The sequence below is a fragment of the Phascolarctos cinereus genome, unplaced genomic scaffold, assembly GCF_003287225.1.
Source record: "Phascolarctos cinereus isolate Bilbo 61053 unplaced genomic scaffold, phaCin_HiC Scaffold_2;HRSCAF=192, whole genome shotgun sequence".
Classification (NCBI taxonomy): domain Eukaryota; kingdom Metazoa; phylum Chordata; class Mammalia; order Diprotodontia; family Phascolarctidae; genus Phascolarctos; species Phascolarctos cinereus.
In genome coordinates this window covers 360,405,905-360,424,676 of record NW_027555625.1, presented here as the reverse complement: position 1 = coordinate 360,424,676, position 18,772 = coordinate 360,405,905, and the positions used below count along the sequence as shown (strand labels likewise).

The window sequence follows — 18,772 nt, the reverse complement described above, 5'->3', positions numbered from 1 at the left end:
ACCTCTGTATGTGATCTCCCCTCCATAGTGTTCCTGAGCATAATCCAGTCTCTGCTTTAATACCTCTTGGAATAGGAAATTCATTATTTAACCAGGTAACATGTTCCGATGTTTCACAGTCATTCATGCTTTCATTCATTCATTCAGTATGACTTCCTGCGAATATTTATTTTTTGATTTGAATGTTTTCTAACCTTTTTTTAATCTTTTTTTTTCTATCATAGGAACACAGTTACTTAGCTGCAAAAATGAATTTAGAATCAGCACCGTGAAATTTAATCCAAATGAGCCTAATGTTTTTCTTTGTGGAGGATTCAGCCCAGAAATTAAAGCTTGGGATATGAGGAGTTGCAAGGTAATACACTTCTTCCTTATTTGGCTTTATAGAGACATATTGCTTGTGTCAGTTGAATAAATTGGGAACTCATCAGCTATATATAGAGCTCTTGAGGTAGAATAATTAGCACTTAGTTTTTAATCAGTGGGAAGTATGTTTTTAGATGTTCTTTTCATGTTTTGAAAGTTCATTTGTTCCATTTTTAGATTATTACAGCCAGAAATGCTCTTTCTCCACTGGGAAACAGACCACACAGCTGGAAGGCACCTTTGATATGATCTAGCCTGACCCCCACATTTTAGAGGTCAGCTGTAGAGTTGTAGTGCATGGGAAGAGCCTAGATTCAAACTTAGGTCGAATTTATGCAGTGGAGATTTAGAGCTGAGAGGGGCCTTAGGAATCATTTAATTGCAGCCCCTCATTTTACATATGAGGAAACTGAAGCCTAGAGAAGTAGCTGTGACTTGCCCAAGGTCACACAGGTAAGTAAGTATTAAATGGCAGAGCCTGGACTCCATCTCAGGTTCTTTGGCTTTAAATCTAGTACTCTTTGCACTACCCCTTATTGCCTCTTTACCCCTGTGTTTGAACCTTCTTTTTGGTTCTTATCATATTTTGCCTTATTTTGTAATTATTCCTTGTGGGCTCAGACTCTACTTTATTCATCCCTGTAGCTTCCTCATTTTCAAGCAGAGCCTGGATAGGTGCTTCATAAATGATTCTTAAATTAAATGGGTTGTTATGGCATAAAGATCTTAATTTTTTTTTAATTGCATGTTTACATAAGTTGGGTGAAGGCTTTTTTTTTCTTCTTCAATATATAGGTTACTCTATACTAGCTAGCTAGCTGGGGGCTGCACCGGATAGAGTGCTAGACTTAGAGTCAGGAGGACTTGAACTTGAATGATGCTTCAGACACTTACTAGCTGTGTGACCCTGGACAGCCCACTTAAGGGAAGGGAATAAGCATTTATATAGCATCTGCTACGTGCCAGGCACTGTGTGAGTTACTTTACAGATATTATCTGATTCTCACAACAGTTGTACAACAAGCCTCATCTATCGAATGAGAGAGAACCTTTTCATACTCTTACAATCAACATCCCATTCTAGTGCAATAGTCTTTAGACCAGTGCATGTCTGTGCCAATACTTTTTCTTGAAAATAGCCTCTCTGAGCTTCATTTTCTTATATAAAGTGCTTATATATAGCACTTATAGTCCTGGCACTTAGCACAGTGCGTGGCATATAGTAAACACTTAATACATGCTAATCGACTGACTGACTAGATTCAGGAGATAAAAAGATAAGATATAGCACGAACCCTGTTATCAAATTGTAAGAAGAATTAGTACGATAGGAGGGAGTATGTGGACATATATACACCTATAATGGCAAAGAGCAGAACTAGACAAAGTGCTCTAAGAAAAGTTCAGAAGGGAGACTAGTTCTAAGTGGGAGATGTGAGGCATAGATCAGAGGATTCCTGAAGGAAGAGGTAGAAACTCAACTGGGGATTGAGAAGGATTTTAATAGGATGTCTATGGTGCTTTATGGATGCAAAGTACTTTACACTCATCTTTTCTTTATCTTCCCAACAACTTGTGAGAAACAGAGTATGGATGCGATCCCCATTTTACAGCTCAGATAACTGAGGCTAAGAAAGGTAAAATGACCCCATATCACATTATAATTTGGTAGCACTACTTCTGTACATTTGTGCAAGCTATTTCTCATGAATTCTAGGCATGGGAGATGGCTTGCATCAATGCATTGAGGTGGAAGAAGGGCAGAATCAGATAAAAACCAGACAAGTAGTAGCTAGAATAGTATGTTTGAACCATATTGTGGAAGATCTTGAATGCCACTTTAAGGAGTACTTTATCCTGTGAGGAGCCATATATGTTTTTGAGTGGAGTTTTAGAGACAGAGAGAAAACCTTTTCATACATTTATAGTCAATAGCCTGTTCAAGTACAATATTCTTTAGATAAATACATGTCTGTGACAATACTTTTTCATAATTAAAAATAGCCTCTCTGAGCCTTAATTTTTTCAGCTCTAAAATGGGGACAGTGACATTTAAATTACCTGCCTCGTGGGGTTTTGTAAGGAACCTGAAAGCACTATAGAAACAGGAGTTATTACAAAAAGGGAGTTCATTAAATCAGTGCATTAAATGGAAGATGATTTTGGTAGCTTCATGGAGGATGTATTGGAGAGGAGAGAGAATAAAGGGAGGCAGAACTATTATAGAGCTAATGTGTGGGCCAGGGGAGAGGCGAGAAGGGCCTTTTAACTAGGGTGAGAGCAGAATAAATGGAGAGGTCTGGATGAGCAGAAGAGATGTTACCGAGCTAGGAACAAGAGGATTTAGCAACTGGTTAGATGTGGGGAGTGAGGAAAAGAAATAGTCCAAGAGAGGGAGCTAACAAAACAAGGAATCAGAATTCTACATCGGTTTATTTGAAACTGTTTTAAAAGTGTGAAATGCCTCATCATGCTAGTGCTAGTGAAAAGAAAGGATTCTTGTCATCCATTCCTTCCTGACAGCCTCATCAATTAAAGGTGCTTAGACTGTTTTTAGCCTTGAAGATAAAACATGTAAGAAATTACTCAGAAATGACACCATCTGATTAAGCAGTCTGTTAAAAATACCAGACTCTGTCCTAGGCTGGACACCGATGACGACGACTCAGAAGGGTGTTAGATTAGAAACAGATGTTCCTGTGATGGATACTGGCACAGTCTATGTTGCCTGGAAAAGTTGCCTCTGTCAGATGTACATTTGTGTCAATGACACTGAGCACCTACCCCAACCTCATCCCTCCCTGTCATTGCCTATATCTCATGACCGCTTCCCAGTTATGTCAGCATGTCAGTAACGCTCCCTGAGTGCCTCCTGTGTGCCAGTCCTGTGCTCACTGCTGGTGAGGCTCTGGCAGCCCACCTTGTAGGAGAGATGCTGGATTTGGAGACAGAGGGTCTGGGTTAACAATACAACTCTTTTACATGCTACCTCTGTTAATTTGGGCTCTGGATCTTGGTTTTCAAGCTCTGGAAAATGAGTGTGTTGACTCAGTAAAAAGAAAAATAATTCCTAAAAATCAGAGAGCTACTCAGAAGAATGGGCTGCCTCAAGATTTAGGTATCTTCATCAGTGGAAATCCTCAAATAATGTTCAGGGGTGGGTAACCTGCTAGTTCCCTCTAGCTTTAGTATTCTGCATTTGTGAGGTCCCTTTCTCTTATAAACCCTATGAAATATGCAGAGAAATAGCAATGATATATATTATATTATGTCAAGTGCAGAATATGTCACCCAAAGGCTTTAAAACTAACCTTAACGTTCATTCATTTGCTCATTCATTCATCCATTCAGTAAGTGTTTATGTAGAATACCTGTTTAAAAAATTTTCTTAACTTTTATTGATGTGTTTTGGCTTTACATTACAAACATTTATAGATTACCTTCACCCTTGAGAAGTCTCTTGTAACAAAGTAAAACAATTAAGCAAAACAACAATATAGTGACCTCATCTGAAAGTACAAGCAACGTTCCACATCTGTTCCACATCCCTTCTCTATTTTTTAATTTAAAAAATGAACAGAAATCTGTTTTCTCTCTCATCTACCTTCAACCCCATTGAAAACAAAGGAAAAAAAAAACAAATTCCTTGTAACAAACATGCAGAGTTAAACAAAACAGATTCCTTCATTGGCAATATGCAAAAATATACATGTCTCATTCTCCATCTTAAATCTGTTACCTCTCTGTCAGGAGGTGCATAGCATGTTTCATTCTTGGTCTTCTGGAATCACGGAAGATCATTGTATTGATATTAGTTCTTATATCTTTCAAAGTTGTTTGTTCTCATGGTTCTATTCATTTCATTCTTCATCAGTTTATAAAAGTCTTTAAAATTACTTGTTTTTACAATATTGATGTTATATTGTATAAATTATTCTTCTGGGTCTGTATATTTTACTCTTGTTTCAGTTCATATCAATCTTTCATGTTTCTTTGAAACCATCCATTTCCTCATTTCTCCTAAAATAACATAACTCCATCGCATTCATATTCCACAACTTATTCAATGATTTCTCAATTGATGGGCATCTCTTTAGTTTCCAGGGCTTTTTTTGCCGCCAAAAAATCCCCACTGTTGATATTTTTGTACATATAGAACCTTTTCCTATATCTTTGGTCTCTTTTGAGTGTAGCAGTAATGTAAGTCAGAGGGCATACAGTTTAGTAACTTTACTCCAAATGGACATATGATCTAGATATAAAAGGTTGCATCATAAACAAATTAGAGAAACATGGAAAAAATTATATATCAGATCTATGGATAGGAGAAAAGTTCATGATCAAACAAGGGGTAGAGAGGATAATAGAAGATAAAATGGATAATTTTGGTTACATAACAATTTTTTTTTTGCACAAACAAAGTCAATAAAGCTAAGACTAACAGGGAAACAATTACCTGGGGAAAATGTTTGTAGCACATTTCTCTGATAAAGGTCTCATTTCTAAGATATATAAGGAACTAATTAAAATTTACAAGACTTAGTCATTCCCCAATTGATAAATGGTGTAAGGATATGAACAGGCATTTCTCAAGAGAAGAAATCTTAGCTATCAAAAACCATATTAAAAATGCTCCAAATCACTGCTAATTAGGGAAATGCAAATTAGAGCAATTATGAGATTCTGCCTCAAACCCGTCAGATTCAAAAAGATGACAAAAAAAGAAAACAATAGATGTTGGAGAGGTTGTGGGAAAACAGCCATGTTGATTCACTGTTGGTGGATCCGTGTATAGGTAAAGTCATTCTGAAAAACAATTTAGAATTATATGCAAAAAGAACAAAAGCATTTGGGGGGGGGCAGTTTTGACCAGTCTTTTCAAAGGCTGATGAAGGTATTTATTCTCACAGGTGTCCCCTAACATAGCTAGAATTTAGTTGCAACTTCTTCTCTCCCCGCCTAAATCATAGACAGTGATAAATTACTCTTAAAATAACAGTGCAGATGTATTGAGGTGATCTGACAATACCTTTGACCAAAAGTGGCATCTCATATACTCCTGGCACTTACTAAGTGATAAATAACACTTTAGGGTTTTTTAAGCCAATGGTAGGATATTAGACAGCATATTTCTTCCCTGAAATTTTCTGTTTAAAATCTGATTGTACTCAGAAGATAATGACAATTAAAGTGAAAAAGACAAGCAGACTACTGATGTTGAAAAGGAATAAAATGTTTTTATTTGATTTAAAAGATTTGTAGAAAAGCTGTCACAATAAATAAAATTATAATTTATATGGTAGTTTCCCCCCCAATTTTCAATATTTTTTTTCTTTTCAAAGAGTTCTGATTTTTATGCATAAAACCTAAAATAAATCTAATGTAATATTGACTGAGTACTTGATGCATGTAGAAGCTCTACAGGATTCTGTAGGAAACACTGAAAAACCATAAATTGGAGACCTTGCCCTTGAGGAACTCACAGTCATTGAAAAATAAAATTTCGATAACCTGTTAATAGCAATAACAGTAATTACAGGACTCAGTGTTAAAGCTGGAAGGGACCCTAATGAGAATCTGGTCCAGGGGTAGGAAACCTGCAGCCTCAAGGCCATATGTGGCCCTCTAAGTCCTCAAGCAGCCCTTTGACTGAATCCAAACTTCACAGAACAAATCTCCTTAATAAAAGCATTTGTTCTGTAAAACTTGGACTCAGTCAAAAGACTTCACCAAGGACCTAGAAGGATCCTCGAGGCTGCAGGTTCACTACTCCTGGCTGGCCTATATAATTTCTAAGGTCTGTTTCATCTTGGACATGCTATGTCTCTATACACCTCTGTAGTCTAATCATTTATTTTAAAAATGATGAGGAAATTGAACCTCAGGCAGAGGAGGGGACTTACCCAAGATAACAAAGGTAGAAAGTGACCCTCCTTCAGTCATATATCTGTTTCTCTTTCTACCCCAATTTATTCTTGCTCTTTATGAGCTAGGAGTGATATTTGTCAAGCTGCATCCTGAACTCTTGCCTTTGATGTACTGATTATTGCCTTCCTCAGTCCCCCTTCCCCCCTCCTTATATTTTCTGCTTCACACTTTGTTATGGGCTTTCTAGGCTTGCCTGCTGGTTTTTTGAGCTGAGTGAATTACTAAGCACGATATGATTTTTATAATAAAATTAACATTGACGTAACAGTTCACTTTCTAGCCACACATACTGGTATGGATTTTCCACAGCTCATTAATAGTTAGTGCTTGTTTTATAAAGCCTTTTTGGAAAGATTTCAATGACATCTTTAATTCTTAAATTCTTGGTTTCTTGATAAAGTATTTTAAATCTTTGTGATTCCATATTTATTGAACTACATTTCCCTGTGTGCAGGGAGAATATAACAGTAACAACAGTAAAAACAACAGCAACGATCATAATTCATGTTTACGGAATGTATTACGGAGAGGCATTCCTTTTGTAGTGGATAGAGAATTTCCTTGGATTCCTTGGGTTTTAACCCAGCCTCTGACATATGTTGACTATGTGACCCTGGACAAGTCACTTAACTTCCCAGTGCTCAGAAAAGCAGCTTTCTGTGATTGCAAATTGGCAAACAGTTACTGATCTGCATTGGTAGGAGTTTCCTTGCTGAGAATTCTTTACATGAAAGAAATCACAGGTAAGATTAAAAAATAGATACAATTTATGTATATTATGTTAGCTGAACTTTGCAATAGCCCCATTAGGTGGTGGAGTAGGAATTATTAAGCTGATTTAATAACCAAGGAAATATCTGAGGCTCAGAGAGTAAAAAGCTTTGCCCAAAGTTGTTGAACTAGTAGGTATCAGAGATGAGACTTGGGTTCAGGTCTTCTTATTCCAAATCTAGCAATTATTCCATTCCATCTCAGCTTCTCTCTGGTAATTGCTAAAAGTGCCTATTAGCTTCCTTGAAGGATAGAAAAGTGTTCAAAGTCTATTCTGTGGTCTCTTGCTCATTACCTTTTAGGTGCTTGGTACCTTCAGACCTTAAATAATAACGCTTTGCTCAAATATAATGTACTTCTGTTTTTGTTGAGTCCTTTTCAGTCGTGTCTGACTCTTCATGGTCCCATTTGGGGTTTTCTTGGCAAAGATACTGGAGTGGTTTGCCATTTCCTTCTCCAGCTCATTTTACAGATGAGGAAACTGAGGCAGACAGGGTGACGTGACCTGTCCAGAGTCATACTTCTAGTGCCTGAGGCCAGATTTGAACTCATGAAAATGAATCTTCTTGATGCCAAGCCCAGTGTTCCCTAGATGCCTACTTATCATATACAGGTGTGGTTTATGGTGTTTATATGTGTGTCTTGTCCCTTACTAGCCTGTGTATTCTGTGATGCTTGGATCTGTGACTTGACTCTACCTTTTATCTTCCTCAGGTTCAGCTCATTCTTCTGCAAATAGATAGTTAATAAATAGGTGTTTGTTAAAGAGATATATCAAATGAACTGATCTAGGGTCACAGAGGGGTCATACCTTAATACAGGTAGGGATTTTCCTTTATGTCTAGAAACAAAACAGCAGTTAATATTCACAAGAAAGAAAAAAAATTTTGTAATCCATAATGCTTTATGCCCTTGTTTTCTCAAGGCCTCAGATCCTGATGAAAAGTTTTTGCTGAAGAAAAATGTTGTCTTAGCATAAGCAAGGTATGTGTGATTTAAGATATACTTGTGGACATAGTTTAGTTTTCTAATGACAAACTTAAAATAGAGCTTCTTATTTAAAATAATTACTCCTGGTAGTGAAACCCATTGTCAAATCCATCCACAATTCATTAGTTTGCTTTGGGTTCTTCCCTGCCTCCATTACCTGATCTCTCCCTAGATATCTCATCTTGGTGAAAGTTCTTGAAGACATCTATGCCAGTGGAGGACAAACTCTGGTCGTCCCTTTCATCCTGGAGAGACTTTAAGTGTGGGTTCAGCAGCAGTCTGTATGTCTATTGGGCAGGGTTAGCAAGGTGGTGCAGTGAATAGAGCACCAGGTCCAGAGTCAGGAAGACCTTAGTTCAAATCCAGCTTCAGATATTTTCTAACTGTGTAACCTTAGGCAAATACTAAACTTCTGTTTACCTCAGTTTCCTCATCTGTAAAATGGGAATAATAATAATAGCACCTACCTCTCAGGTTGTTGTGAGGATCAATTGAGATAATATTTGTAAAGCATTTATAGCACAGTGCCTATAGAAAGCACCATATAATATTATTATTATTATTATTGTTGTTGTTGTTATTGTTATTATTATTATTATCATTGTCTTTGTACCAGCTGAGCTAAGTTAGATCATCACCAAACTGGCCACAGGATCATGAAATTTTTTTACAAAAGCTTCAATTCAAGACCATCTTCTAAGTGAGGGAGGGTTATGATCTGCATTGGTGAAGAAGTTTTCACACCATTGAAAGCACAGATCCTTGATGTATTGAAATCATTCACTGCAATATAAGGCATAAGCCAATGTGTCTGATTAGCTGTGGCACCTACAAGTTATAGAAATGTTTAAACAAATGGAAAGCGCTTGATGTTGCTGGTTTCCAATTCATTTGAATGCCAGAGACATTTATGAAGTACCAGTTACTGGGTGCACAGCCTTATTTTGGACATTGGGGATACAATCTCCAAGGGGATATGACATATACCTGAAGTATGCTATAACATAGATAAGGAAGAGGGGAAAGGAGAGAGTCAGAAAAGTGCTTTAAGAAAAGTTAAGGAAAAGGAGAGGAGAGGAGAGGGATTAGGGACGGCATCATTGGAAGATGTAACACCTGACCCAAGTTTTCAAGGTAGAGAGATGTCTCAGCAGTCAGAGATGTGAAGGTTGTGTATTTTAGGCTGATGCGAATGCATGGAGGCAAGAGAGAGAACAGACTGAGATCAGAAAAGATCAGTAGTCCAGTTTGGCTATAAAAGAGAATGTAAGAAGGGCATAGTGTGGAATAAGGTTGGAAAGGTCAGTTGGTATCAGATTGTGGAGAATTTTGAATGCCAAACTAAAGGGTTTGCATCTGATCTTGAAAAGCAAGAGAAAGCCACTCAAGTTTTTTTAGCAGAGTAGTGACTTGTGGATTTATTTAGATAGCTCTGTAAAGATGGTTTGGAGAAGGAAGATATTTGAGGGTAGAGAGACTTTCTTTGTGATCATATTTTCTGAGTCCCTCAAATGTAGATTCTAAATGTTTTTGGAAGGTTTGGCTTGAGCAATCATATTTCCTTAGAAGCTTGCATTCTTGTGATTACATCAGTTTGGAATATTCTATAATGAATTTTCTCTGCTTTTTCTGAGTGTGGTCCAGCCTTAGCTGCTGTGTAGATGATACCCTAGATAGCTGCCCAATGAATGTTTGGCTTTCCTATTTATTATCTTTTATGTCATTTTATTTTTTTTCTTTCCTTTTTATCCTTTGAACTTTTAGTGAACCTTTGATCAAATTTAGTCTCAAACTGTGCTTTTCAGCGTTTCCCTCTTGTCACCTTCTTTCCCTTAACCTCTCTAACTTAAAATAGAATTTCTTATTCAGCAGGTCAAATTTAGCCATTTAAACAAGTTGTGTTATTCAATTCAGTTCAATTCAATAGGTATTTATTGCCCTCCTACTGTTTGCCAGGTACTGCATTACCAGCTGTGAACAAGAGACAAAAAAAATAAAAAAGAAACAAAGACCTTACATTGGAAAGTGGGGGATAAAATATGTACACAGATAGGTAAATACAAAGTGTATACAAAATTATACAAAATCATTTGGAGAGGGAGAGAAGGGGCCTTAGGAGGAGGTGGCCTCTGAAGCATGCTTTGTAGGAAGTGTGTCCAGGGGATAGCACCCTTACAGCTGGTGATATGGGACTAAAGTTCAGGAGAAAGGTTAAAGCCAGATAAAAGGATTTAGGAATCATTTGCATGGAGGTGATGTTGTTAATGATAATTCTCATAGGTTTTATTTATATACCTCTTAAAAGTTCACAAGCAACTTTAAATATTGAACATTTGAACAACCCTGTGAGGTAGGTTATTATTATCCCCATTTAATAGATGAGAAAACTAAGGCTGGGGTTAGCTAAGTGACTTGCCCAGTATTCAGGTCGTCCTGGCTCCAAGTCCAATACTTTGTCCCCTGCCCTACCCAGCTGCCCCTAATAATCAAACACTTGGGAGCTAGTGAAATCCCCAAGTGAAAAGAAGGAAGAGAAGAGGGCTCAGGACCACCCCTTGAAGTATGCCCACCTTATTAGGCAGGGATACAATGGTGATCCAATAAAAGTTTCAGAATAAATGGTCAGACAGGTAGGAAGCGAGCCACCGTTTAACAGTGGTGGTGATTAGGAATCCTATGTTCTAGCCAAACTGAAGGAGCAGCTGTCTTCTGACCTTGCCTTGCTGTCTCCTCCCTCTGGGCATTTGTACAAGTCATCTCCCATGTTTTCTTTAGTGTGCTCCTTTCTCATCTCTGCATATTGAAAGCCTTCTGTTCCATGCAGGTCTAGCTCCATATAGTTCTACCTTCCCCATCCTGTTCTCCCATTGAATCAAATGGATCCCTCCATCCCCAAATCCTCTTAGAGCACTTTGTTTTTTATTATTTTTCTGCTTCTGTCATCATCTACCTTGTATCATACTCATTTGTATATGTGCCATATAGGAACAGACTGTGTTTGTTTTTTATCTTTGTATCTCTAGAACCCAGCACCGTGCATTGAACATAATGCATATTTAATAAATTTTTGCTGAATTATTGACTACTTCTTGAATGAAAGGAAAGGTAGAGAGAGATGGTAGCTGAGTGGTGAGGAAATTTGATGAATTAACATGCAATGTAGGCAGAGGTCTATGCTCAGGACTAAATGAATTCTAAGGATAGACACATTCCCTACCCTTTTATAGAGCTTGTGGTTTATGTTAGAGGGACAGGGGAGATAAGGGAGATAGGGAATAGGATAGGGGAGATTTGATCTTTTATTTAGGCAAAAATTAAAGTGTCAGTAGTGGAGAGTGAAGGTACAAGAAAATGAGGGGATAATTGATGGACCAAGGCCCAGGAGAAGGAAGAGATAAGGTAAAGGATGTAGGTAGATGGATTAAGTTTGGAAAGATTTAGGGAAGGAGAGAACTTCTGTGGTGGTTAAGTGACAGATGGAAAAAAGGGAAGATGAATAGAATATGTCCTGCATTTCTCAGTAGAATAGGCTTTGAGGTCATCACAGTGAAAGAGGTAGATGTGGGACTGAGGGAATGAAGAACATGCGGTAGCCACTCTGATAAATGTGATAGGTAGATCAATCACTCAGTCAATAAACATTTTGTGCCAGGTACCATACTGAGTGCTGGATTTATGAAAAGAGGCAAAAGATTCCTGTTTAGCAGTGAGGGTCCAGTTGAGGTAAAATGGCATAAATTTGTGCTAAATTTGACATGATTCTGTGACTTTCTTTATTGATTCTCTGGAACTTTAAAGTAGGAGCAGAGGAAGTGGACCATGGGGGTTGCTAGGGTTAGAGACTGGTGTGGTTAGTTCAGTAAATTTCAGGGTAGTGAGAGAATCTTGGTTACTAAAGAAGGCTGACTGTGAAGGCTAAGTAGGGAAGACAAGTAACACCAACTCATTTCAATTCAATAAACATTTATCAAGTGCTTTCTGTGCAAAGCACTGTAATGAGCATTGAGGTTAATTCAGAGTTTAGAGATAAAATACACTAATATTCAAGTAGAATGTAAGCTCTTTAAAGGTACCCCCAATTCCTAGAATAATATCAGCACTTATTAAGTACTTGTTGAATTAGTAGCGGGGACATGACATAGACAAGTATCTTGAAATCACAGAATCTTAAAGTTGGATGAGACCATAGAGGTTGTACCTGACCAAAAATGTCCTCAGCCATGTCCCTAATAGATGATCAGCCTCTACTCAGAGAACTTCATTATTGGGTGTACTTCCCCCACCCCTCTACCCCAGCTGCTTGTGCTGTTTCCTCTGAGATTGCTTTCCATTTACTTTGTATATAACTTGTATGTACAGAGTACATACAAGTTTATCATCCTTGATTGTAGGGATTATTCTAGAATTTTTTAAAATTAATTTTTTCAATTAGCAAGCATTTATTTTCTGTCCTCAAATTCCCCCCAAACAAAAACCTTGTAACAAATATATAAATATATATATATATATATATATAAAATGCATATATTCTATATGTATATATGTGTGTATATATGTATATATATGACATATGGAAAGAGAGAGAAAGAGAGAATTTTTGCCAATGCTTAGCACAGTACTTGGCACCATAGTAAACACTTAATAGATGCTCGTTAACTGACTGACTAATGGATAACCCACTATCCCCTGAGGCTGCTCCCTCTATTTTAGACATTTAAAGTTTGTTCATACAGCAGACTGAAATCTTTCTGTCTGCACCTTCTACCCATTGCTGCTAGGTCTGCCCTCTGGGACCAAGCAGAACAAATCAAATTTCTCTACCACATAAATGTCCCTCAGGTACTAGAAGAGAGCATCAAATCCCCCTAAGTTTTCTCTTCTATAGACTGAATGTTTCTAGTTACTTTAGTCAATACTTGTGGGGCATGCTCTGAAGGGCCCTTGTCATCCTGGTTATATACTCCTCCTGATGATATTGTTCCAGTTCATTTCTCAAGTGTCTGGCCCTGGCTACCTTTTTCAGAACCATGGTCAGGGCCAGTAAGAAGCTAAGAGAAGCCAGCTAGGTTAGCATTATCTGAAGGACATCATAGAGCCTGTTGAGGTAAGCTCCTATCATTTGGGGATATTCCAAGGACAGCACATGAAAGAGAAATTAAGGAGGAAGAAAACAGGCCTTACTTCTGATAGTAATAGATAAGCCACTACTGTGGAACCTCATGGCAGATTTGGTTGTCTTAGGAGAGCATTGTGGAGCGAGATGAGCTTATATTGCTTAGGAACAATGTAGACACATTGTCAGGATTCCTAGGAACATTCCTTGACCTGAGTATGTCTCTGTGTGTCTTGCCCAAGAAGCTGACTCATAAAAGATGGACAAGAGAAACATATGTGTGATTATATTCTTTGCCTCTGGTTACCTTGTGTTTCCCCTCTCTCTAGAAGTTATAGTGTCTGTTTACAATATGAAGTGAGTCTGTGATAATGAGACTTTCCTGAGACAGCTGAGGCTGCATCTTTGATATGGCTATTGTTTGAATTTCTGCCCCATCAACTTCAGCATATATTTGAGAGCCTCAAGCATTATACTTACTGTAATGGAGTTCAGGAAAGGGTAGGAGAATGTAGCTGAGTGAATGATGTATGCCCTTCTGGTTGATTGAGATCGATCTGTTGGGAAGACCTGCTTCTATGGTAATCTAGTTTCAGTGGAGCTGATATTTCATCTATGAGAAGTCACAGGATTTATTTGACTGTAAGGCCTAGCCCTTGGGAAGCAGTGTGGTACTAAAGAGTGATAAAGTTGGAGTCATTGGACCTAGGTTCAAATCCCATAACTTTTAATTGTGATTATGTAACAAGTAACTTAACCTTTTTCAGCCTCAGTTCCCTCATCTGTAAAATGAAGGAGTTGATCTCAGTGACCTCTGAGGTCTCTTATAGCTCTAGATCTATGGTCTAGATTCAGCGACTATGTTAATTCAGGTTCGTCACTGCTTGAGAACCAAACTTCTTCTGGTTTGATTTTTCCTTGTTTTTGGTTTTTTAAACACTTCTTCTGGGGTATTTTTTTATAAATGCCAACTAAAATGAGCACTTCCATAGACACAGGAGAACATAAAAAGGATTGTATGTGAAGCTGTGAATCTTTGTTATGTACAGATTGCTTTTTCTTTCTCAGAATATAAAAATTCAACATGTAACTTTTAATTATATCCTGCTTATCTGTGACTGCTTTTGTTCAGCCTTCTTTCTGTTCTCTTTTATACATTAGAAAAATACTACTATGACCCTCTTTCCTTCCTTCCTTCCTTCCTTCCTTCCTTCCTTCCTTCCTTCCTTCCTTCCTTCCTTCCTTCCTTCCTTCCTTTGCAACACTGTCTCTCCTCCCTTCTCCCTCTCATGAAAAAAAAGAAAAACAAAATTCTTGTAACAATATGCATAGTGAAGCAAAACTAATTCTCAGGTTTGCCATGTTCAAGAATGTAGGCTTCATTCTGCACCGTGAATCTACCATTCCTCTGTCAGGAGGTAGGTAGCATGCTTCTTTATCCCTCCTCTGGAGTCGTGGTTGGTCATTGCATTGATCAGATTTCTTAAATCTTTCCAAGTTATTTGTATAAATTGTCCTGCAGGTTCTGATCCCATCATTCTACATCATTTCATACCACTCTTCATAGGTTTTTATGAAATTATCCTTTTCATCATTTCTTTTAATGAAATAATATGCCATTATACTTAATACACCATAATTTGTTTAGCCATTCCCCAATCAATAGGCACTCCCTTAGTTTCCAATTCCTTGCCACAACAAAAAGAGTTGCTGTAAATGTTTTTGTAAATGTCTCCTTTCCCTCTTTCTTTGGTTTCTTTAGCATATAGGCCTAGTGGTGGTAGTGGATCAAAGGATGTGTGTAATTTTCACATAGTTTCAAAGTCCTTTCCAGAATGGATAGAGTCCTCTCTGGTTTTAAAAATGATTGACTAGGTTGTTTTGTTAGTGAGAGAGAGGAGGGTTTTCTTCTGTAGGCAGTCTTTTTAATTAACCTCCAAGTGTCACATCCCGAAAACAGAGATTTTGAAATTTTTTTGTTCAGTTTTGTTCTCAGAAGGCTGCATTTGAGCAGCCTGTAGAGATTTGGTGGTATTTTGATTTGAACTTAAAGAGTTAATTCATTTGGATTCCGTTTCTACCCATGCCTAATGAAAATGAATGGAGCTGAGGCCAATCAGTACCTATTAAAGGGACAGTGTGTACATCTACATGGGAACTTTCCTGTTTGCTTCATCTAAGACTGGCCCACGCCTCTCCTACATACCATCCTAGACAGATGGTAGTCCATCCTACTCTTAAAGCTCCCTAAGGAAAGACATTTCACAACTGTCCTTGTAAGTACATTTAATCATTTTAATGACCCTTAACCAATGAAGTTCTTCCACCTGTTCAGCTAATGCCCTTCATACTGTAGTTTCTCACCTTCCTCTTGTTCCTTCATTAGAGCATGATGAAGAATCTTCAAATATGCTTATCTCTCCTTTGGCTTTCTTTAATTCTTTTCCACACTTGACAAAGACCCACAGGATCTCAGACTCATACAGAATTACAAAAACCATCTAATTAGACCCATTGCTAGGCAAGAATCTCCTCTACATGTCAAAAACCTGGAAACAAAGTAGAGACTTGTTAATTGGGGAATGGCTAAACAAATCATTGTACATGAATGTGGAGGAATGTTACTTCATTATAAAAAAGAGTGAATAGGAAGAATTCAGAGAAATGTGGAAGACTTACATGAACTCATATGATGGAGAATAAAGGAAGCAGAACCAAGAAAATAATGTGAACAATTATTGCAACAACATAAACAGATACAAAAGGGGATAAATTCTGTATAATTGTAGTGACCAAGATTGACCCTTGAATCAGACATAAAAAAATGCACCTCCCTCCCCTCTTTGAAGAAATGTTTAGCACAGTGCCTGGCATATAGTATGTGCTTAATAAATGCTTATTGATTGGTTGTCTGATTGAAGTGGGGAACTAGGGATGTGGAATACTGCATATGCTATCTAAATTGGTTGATTTGATGGTTAGTTTTATTGAATTCCTTTTTGAAAATTCTTTTAATATTTTTTTTTGGTCATAGGAGATGACCCACATGGTAGGGGATGAAGAATATTCAGAAATGAAAAGGATATAAAACCAAAATTTATTAGTAAAAATTTTAAAAAGAAGGTGCTCCATCCCTTGTTTAGGAATTATCTTGCTTTTTGTTTGAAGAACTCCAAGGAGAGGGAAACCTCACTACATTCTAAGGCAATCCATTCTATTTTGGAATAGATTTAACTTGCTTTCCCAAAATGTAGGGTGCATGTCAGATAATCCGTGGTTTTTTTTTTTAACTTTTCCACACAATTAGTAGCCATTTTCTATTAATTCTCCACCACATATCTCACAGGTGTTTCCTCTCCACTTCATAACCATCATTGTTCAGATTTTCATGACCTCTTGTCTAGACTATTGCATTAGTCTCCTAATTAACCTCCCTGCCTCCAGTTTCTGTAGTTCATACTCCACACAGCTGCAGAAATGCTATTCTATAGTGCTCAGTTCTGTCCATATCATTATTCTTCTTAAGAAGCTATAATGTCTCCCCATCTGGTAGAGACTACTTTGTTTGATGTTTGGAACTTTTCACAGTCAGGCTCCAGTCTGCTGTTCCTCACTGACTGCACATTATTCCCTTTCCCTCACTCTACCATCTGGCCAAACTGATCTCTTTGCTGCCCCTCACCCAGAGATGGTCATCTATCTTGTCATCACCCACAACATGTTACTCTTTTCTGTTCATGAACTCTCAAATTCTTTTCTTTGTCAGGCCATAATTTTTTATCATTCTATCTTTCCCTTTTCATTATAATCCCTACAATTTTTCTTAGTCTTTACCAAAAACCCTGGACTCCCCACCCTACCCTTCTTTCCCAGGCACTGGCTACATGCTCCTCCTTCCCCCTGTTGACCCCTTGGTGAATCAATTCATATTATTCTCTATCCTTGAGTCCCTTGCCCCTTTATGCTATTGGTGATCTTGCTTTGCCAAACTCCAACCTTGAATTAATCTCACCATCTACTGTGTTAATACCTATTTATGTGCTGCTGAAAGGAGCTGGAGAAGATCATGAAACTATGCTGACTGGGTCCACTAACAAATTTATGTTACATAATCTCAACTGGGACCTCACTACAGCAAGGCAATTCTTTTACATTTTTCGAATTGATTCACCATCTCACTTGGCAGAGAGGCTTTTCCAAATCTTTTCATCCCTCCTCATGTCTCCCATGGTGTCCTCTTCCCTTTGCCCCTAAAAAGACTGTGGCAGTGACTTCACTGAAAAAATTGAAGCCATTCACCAAGAGCTCCCTCTTTTCCCCTCCTCTCACATAATCCAGATACAGTCTCCCACTATCTCTTCCTCTTTTTCACATGAAGATGTTGCCCTTCTCCTTGCCAGGGCAAACATCTCTCTATGGACCCTTAAACCCTCCTCAGCCCTTTCTATTGTCCTTCTTTAAAAAAAAAATCTTCAGTCTCTCCTGACTTCTTCTTTGCTGCCAGCAAACAGAGCTATCCCTCTCCCATCCTTAAGAAATCCTCACTTGACTCTGCCATCCGCATTAACTTTTGTCCTTGTAGTATGTGCTGTATTCTCCAGTGACAATATCTCTCCTGTTTCTTCCTCCATTTTCAGCCTGCTTTGCTACTTTCCATCCTGGATGTTCTCACATGGGCATACCTTCTCCTTTTGAATAAGATATATACACTTCCAGCATCTGGAAAGATGTATTTTGTTCCAATCATAGGTCCCATCCCACAAATTATCAGATATATCTGAAGTAAAATCTGTGTCCTTGCATTAGAAACTCTAGTTCTCCTTACTTGTTATCCATATTTTGCACATTTGTGTATAAGCATCTGAAGCCGTAGATTTTATTGCTGACTTCTTTCTTAGATTTTTGTTTCTTGTGAATTACTAGGTATCTCTACTTGATATTCATTTTCCTACATCGTAGCTACTCATTCTGGCATCTAGTTGTGCTGTTTTCTCTTGTCATTGCCTCTTTCCTTCCATTCTTTTTAGTTTAAAACCCTGTTGATTAGATTTTCAGGACTCTAGGCAAATGTACTTTTATAACTTCTTGTTAAATGAACCGCATCGGACAAGAGGCTTGTCATTCCATATTTTAAGCCACCGCCCAGAAATCCAAATTACATTCTCAAACAGTCTTTTTTAAACCACCTATTTACTTCCCATGTCTTCCTTTGTTTCCTGAAGCCTTTGCCTTCCATTGGCAGCTGTAATGAAACACCATCTGTGCCCCCAAAGTCTTCAGTTTCTTGCCCAGGAATTAATAATCCTCGAATAATGCTTTTTGGATTCCTTATGTTGGTGAGCATTTGTGTAATCACTATAAGTAGGTAGTAATCAACAGTTTTAATAATACTAGATATACATGCTGGAAAAACTCACCAAAAGTAGGTAGTAATCAACAGTTTTAATAACACTAGATATACATGCCGGAAAAACAGCAGACCTCTTTCTTATTAATGTTAGATCAGCAAATAACTTTCATTAGCAGGAGGTCACTGATCAGTACAACTGGCTTCTTTCTCTGACCCATTCAAGATAGACTGTCTTGCAATGACAAGTATGGATT

The 18,772-nt window shown here is 37.8% G+C and overlaps 1 protein-coding gene across 4 annotated transcripts in view; it reads left to right on the top strand.

Moving 5' to 3' along the window:
- Positions 1-18,772, top strand: part of WDR25 (WD repeat domain 25) — a 253,945-nt gene that overhangs the window by 212,477 nt on the left and 22,696 nt on the right. For all 4 annotated transcript variants that reach the window (XM_021007340.2, XM_078150417.1, XM_078150416.1 and 1 more), the window contains one exon: positions 225-355. In XM_021007340.2, coding sequence (XP_020862999.1) covers positions 225-355 — 131 coding nt within the window. The remainder of the gene's footprint in view (positions 1-224; positions 356-18,772) is intronic.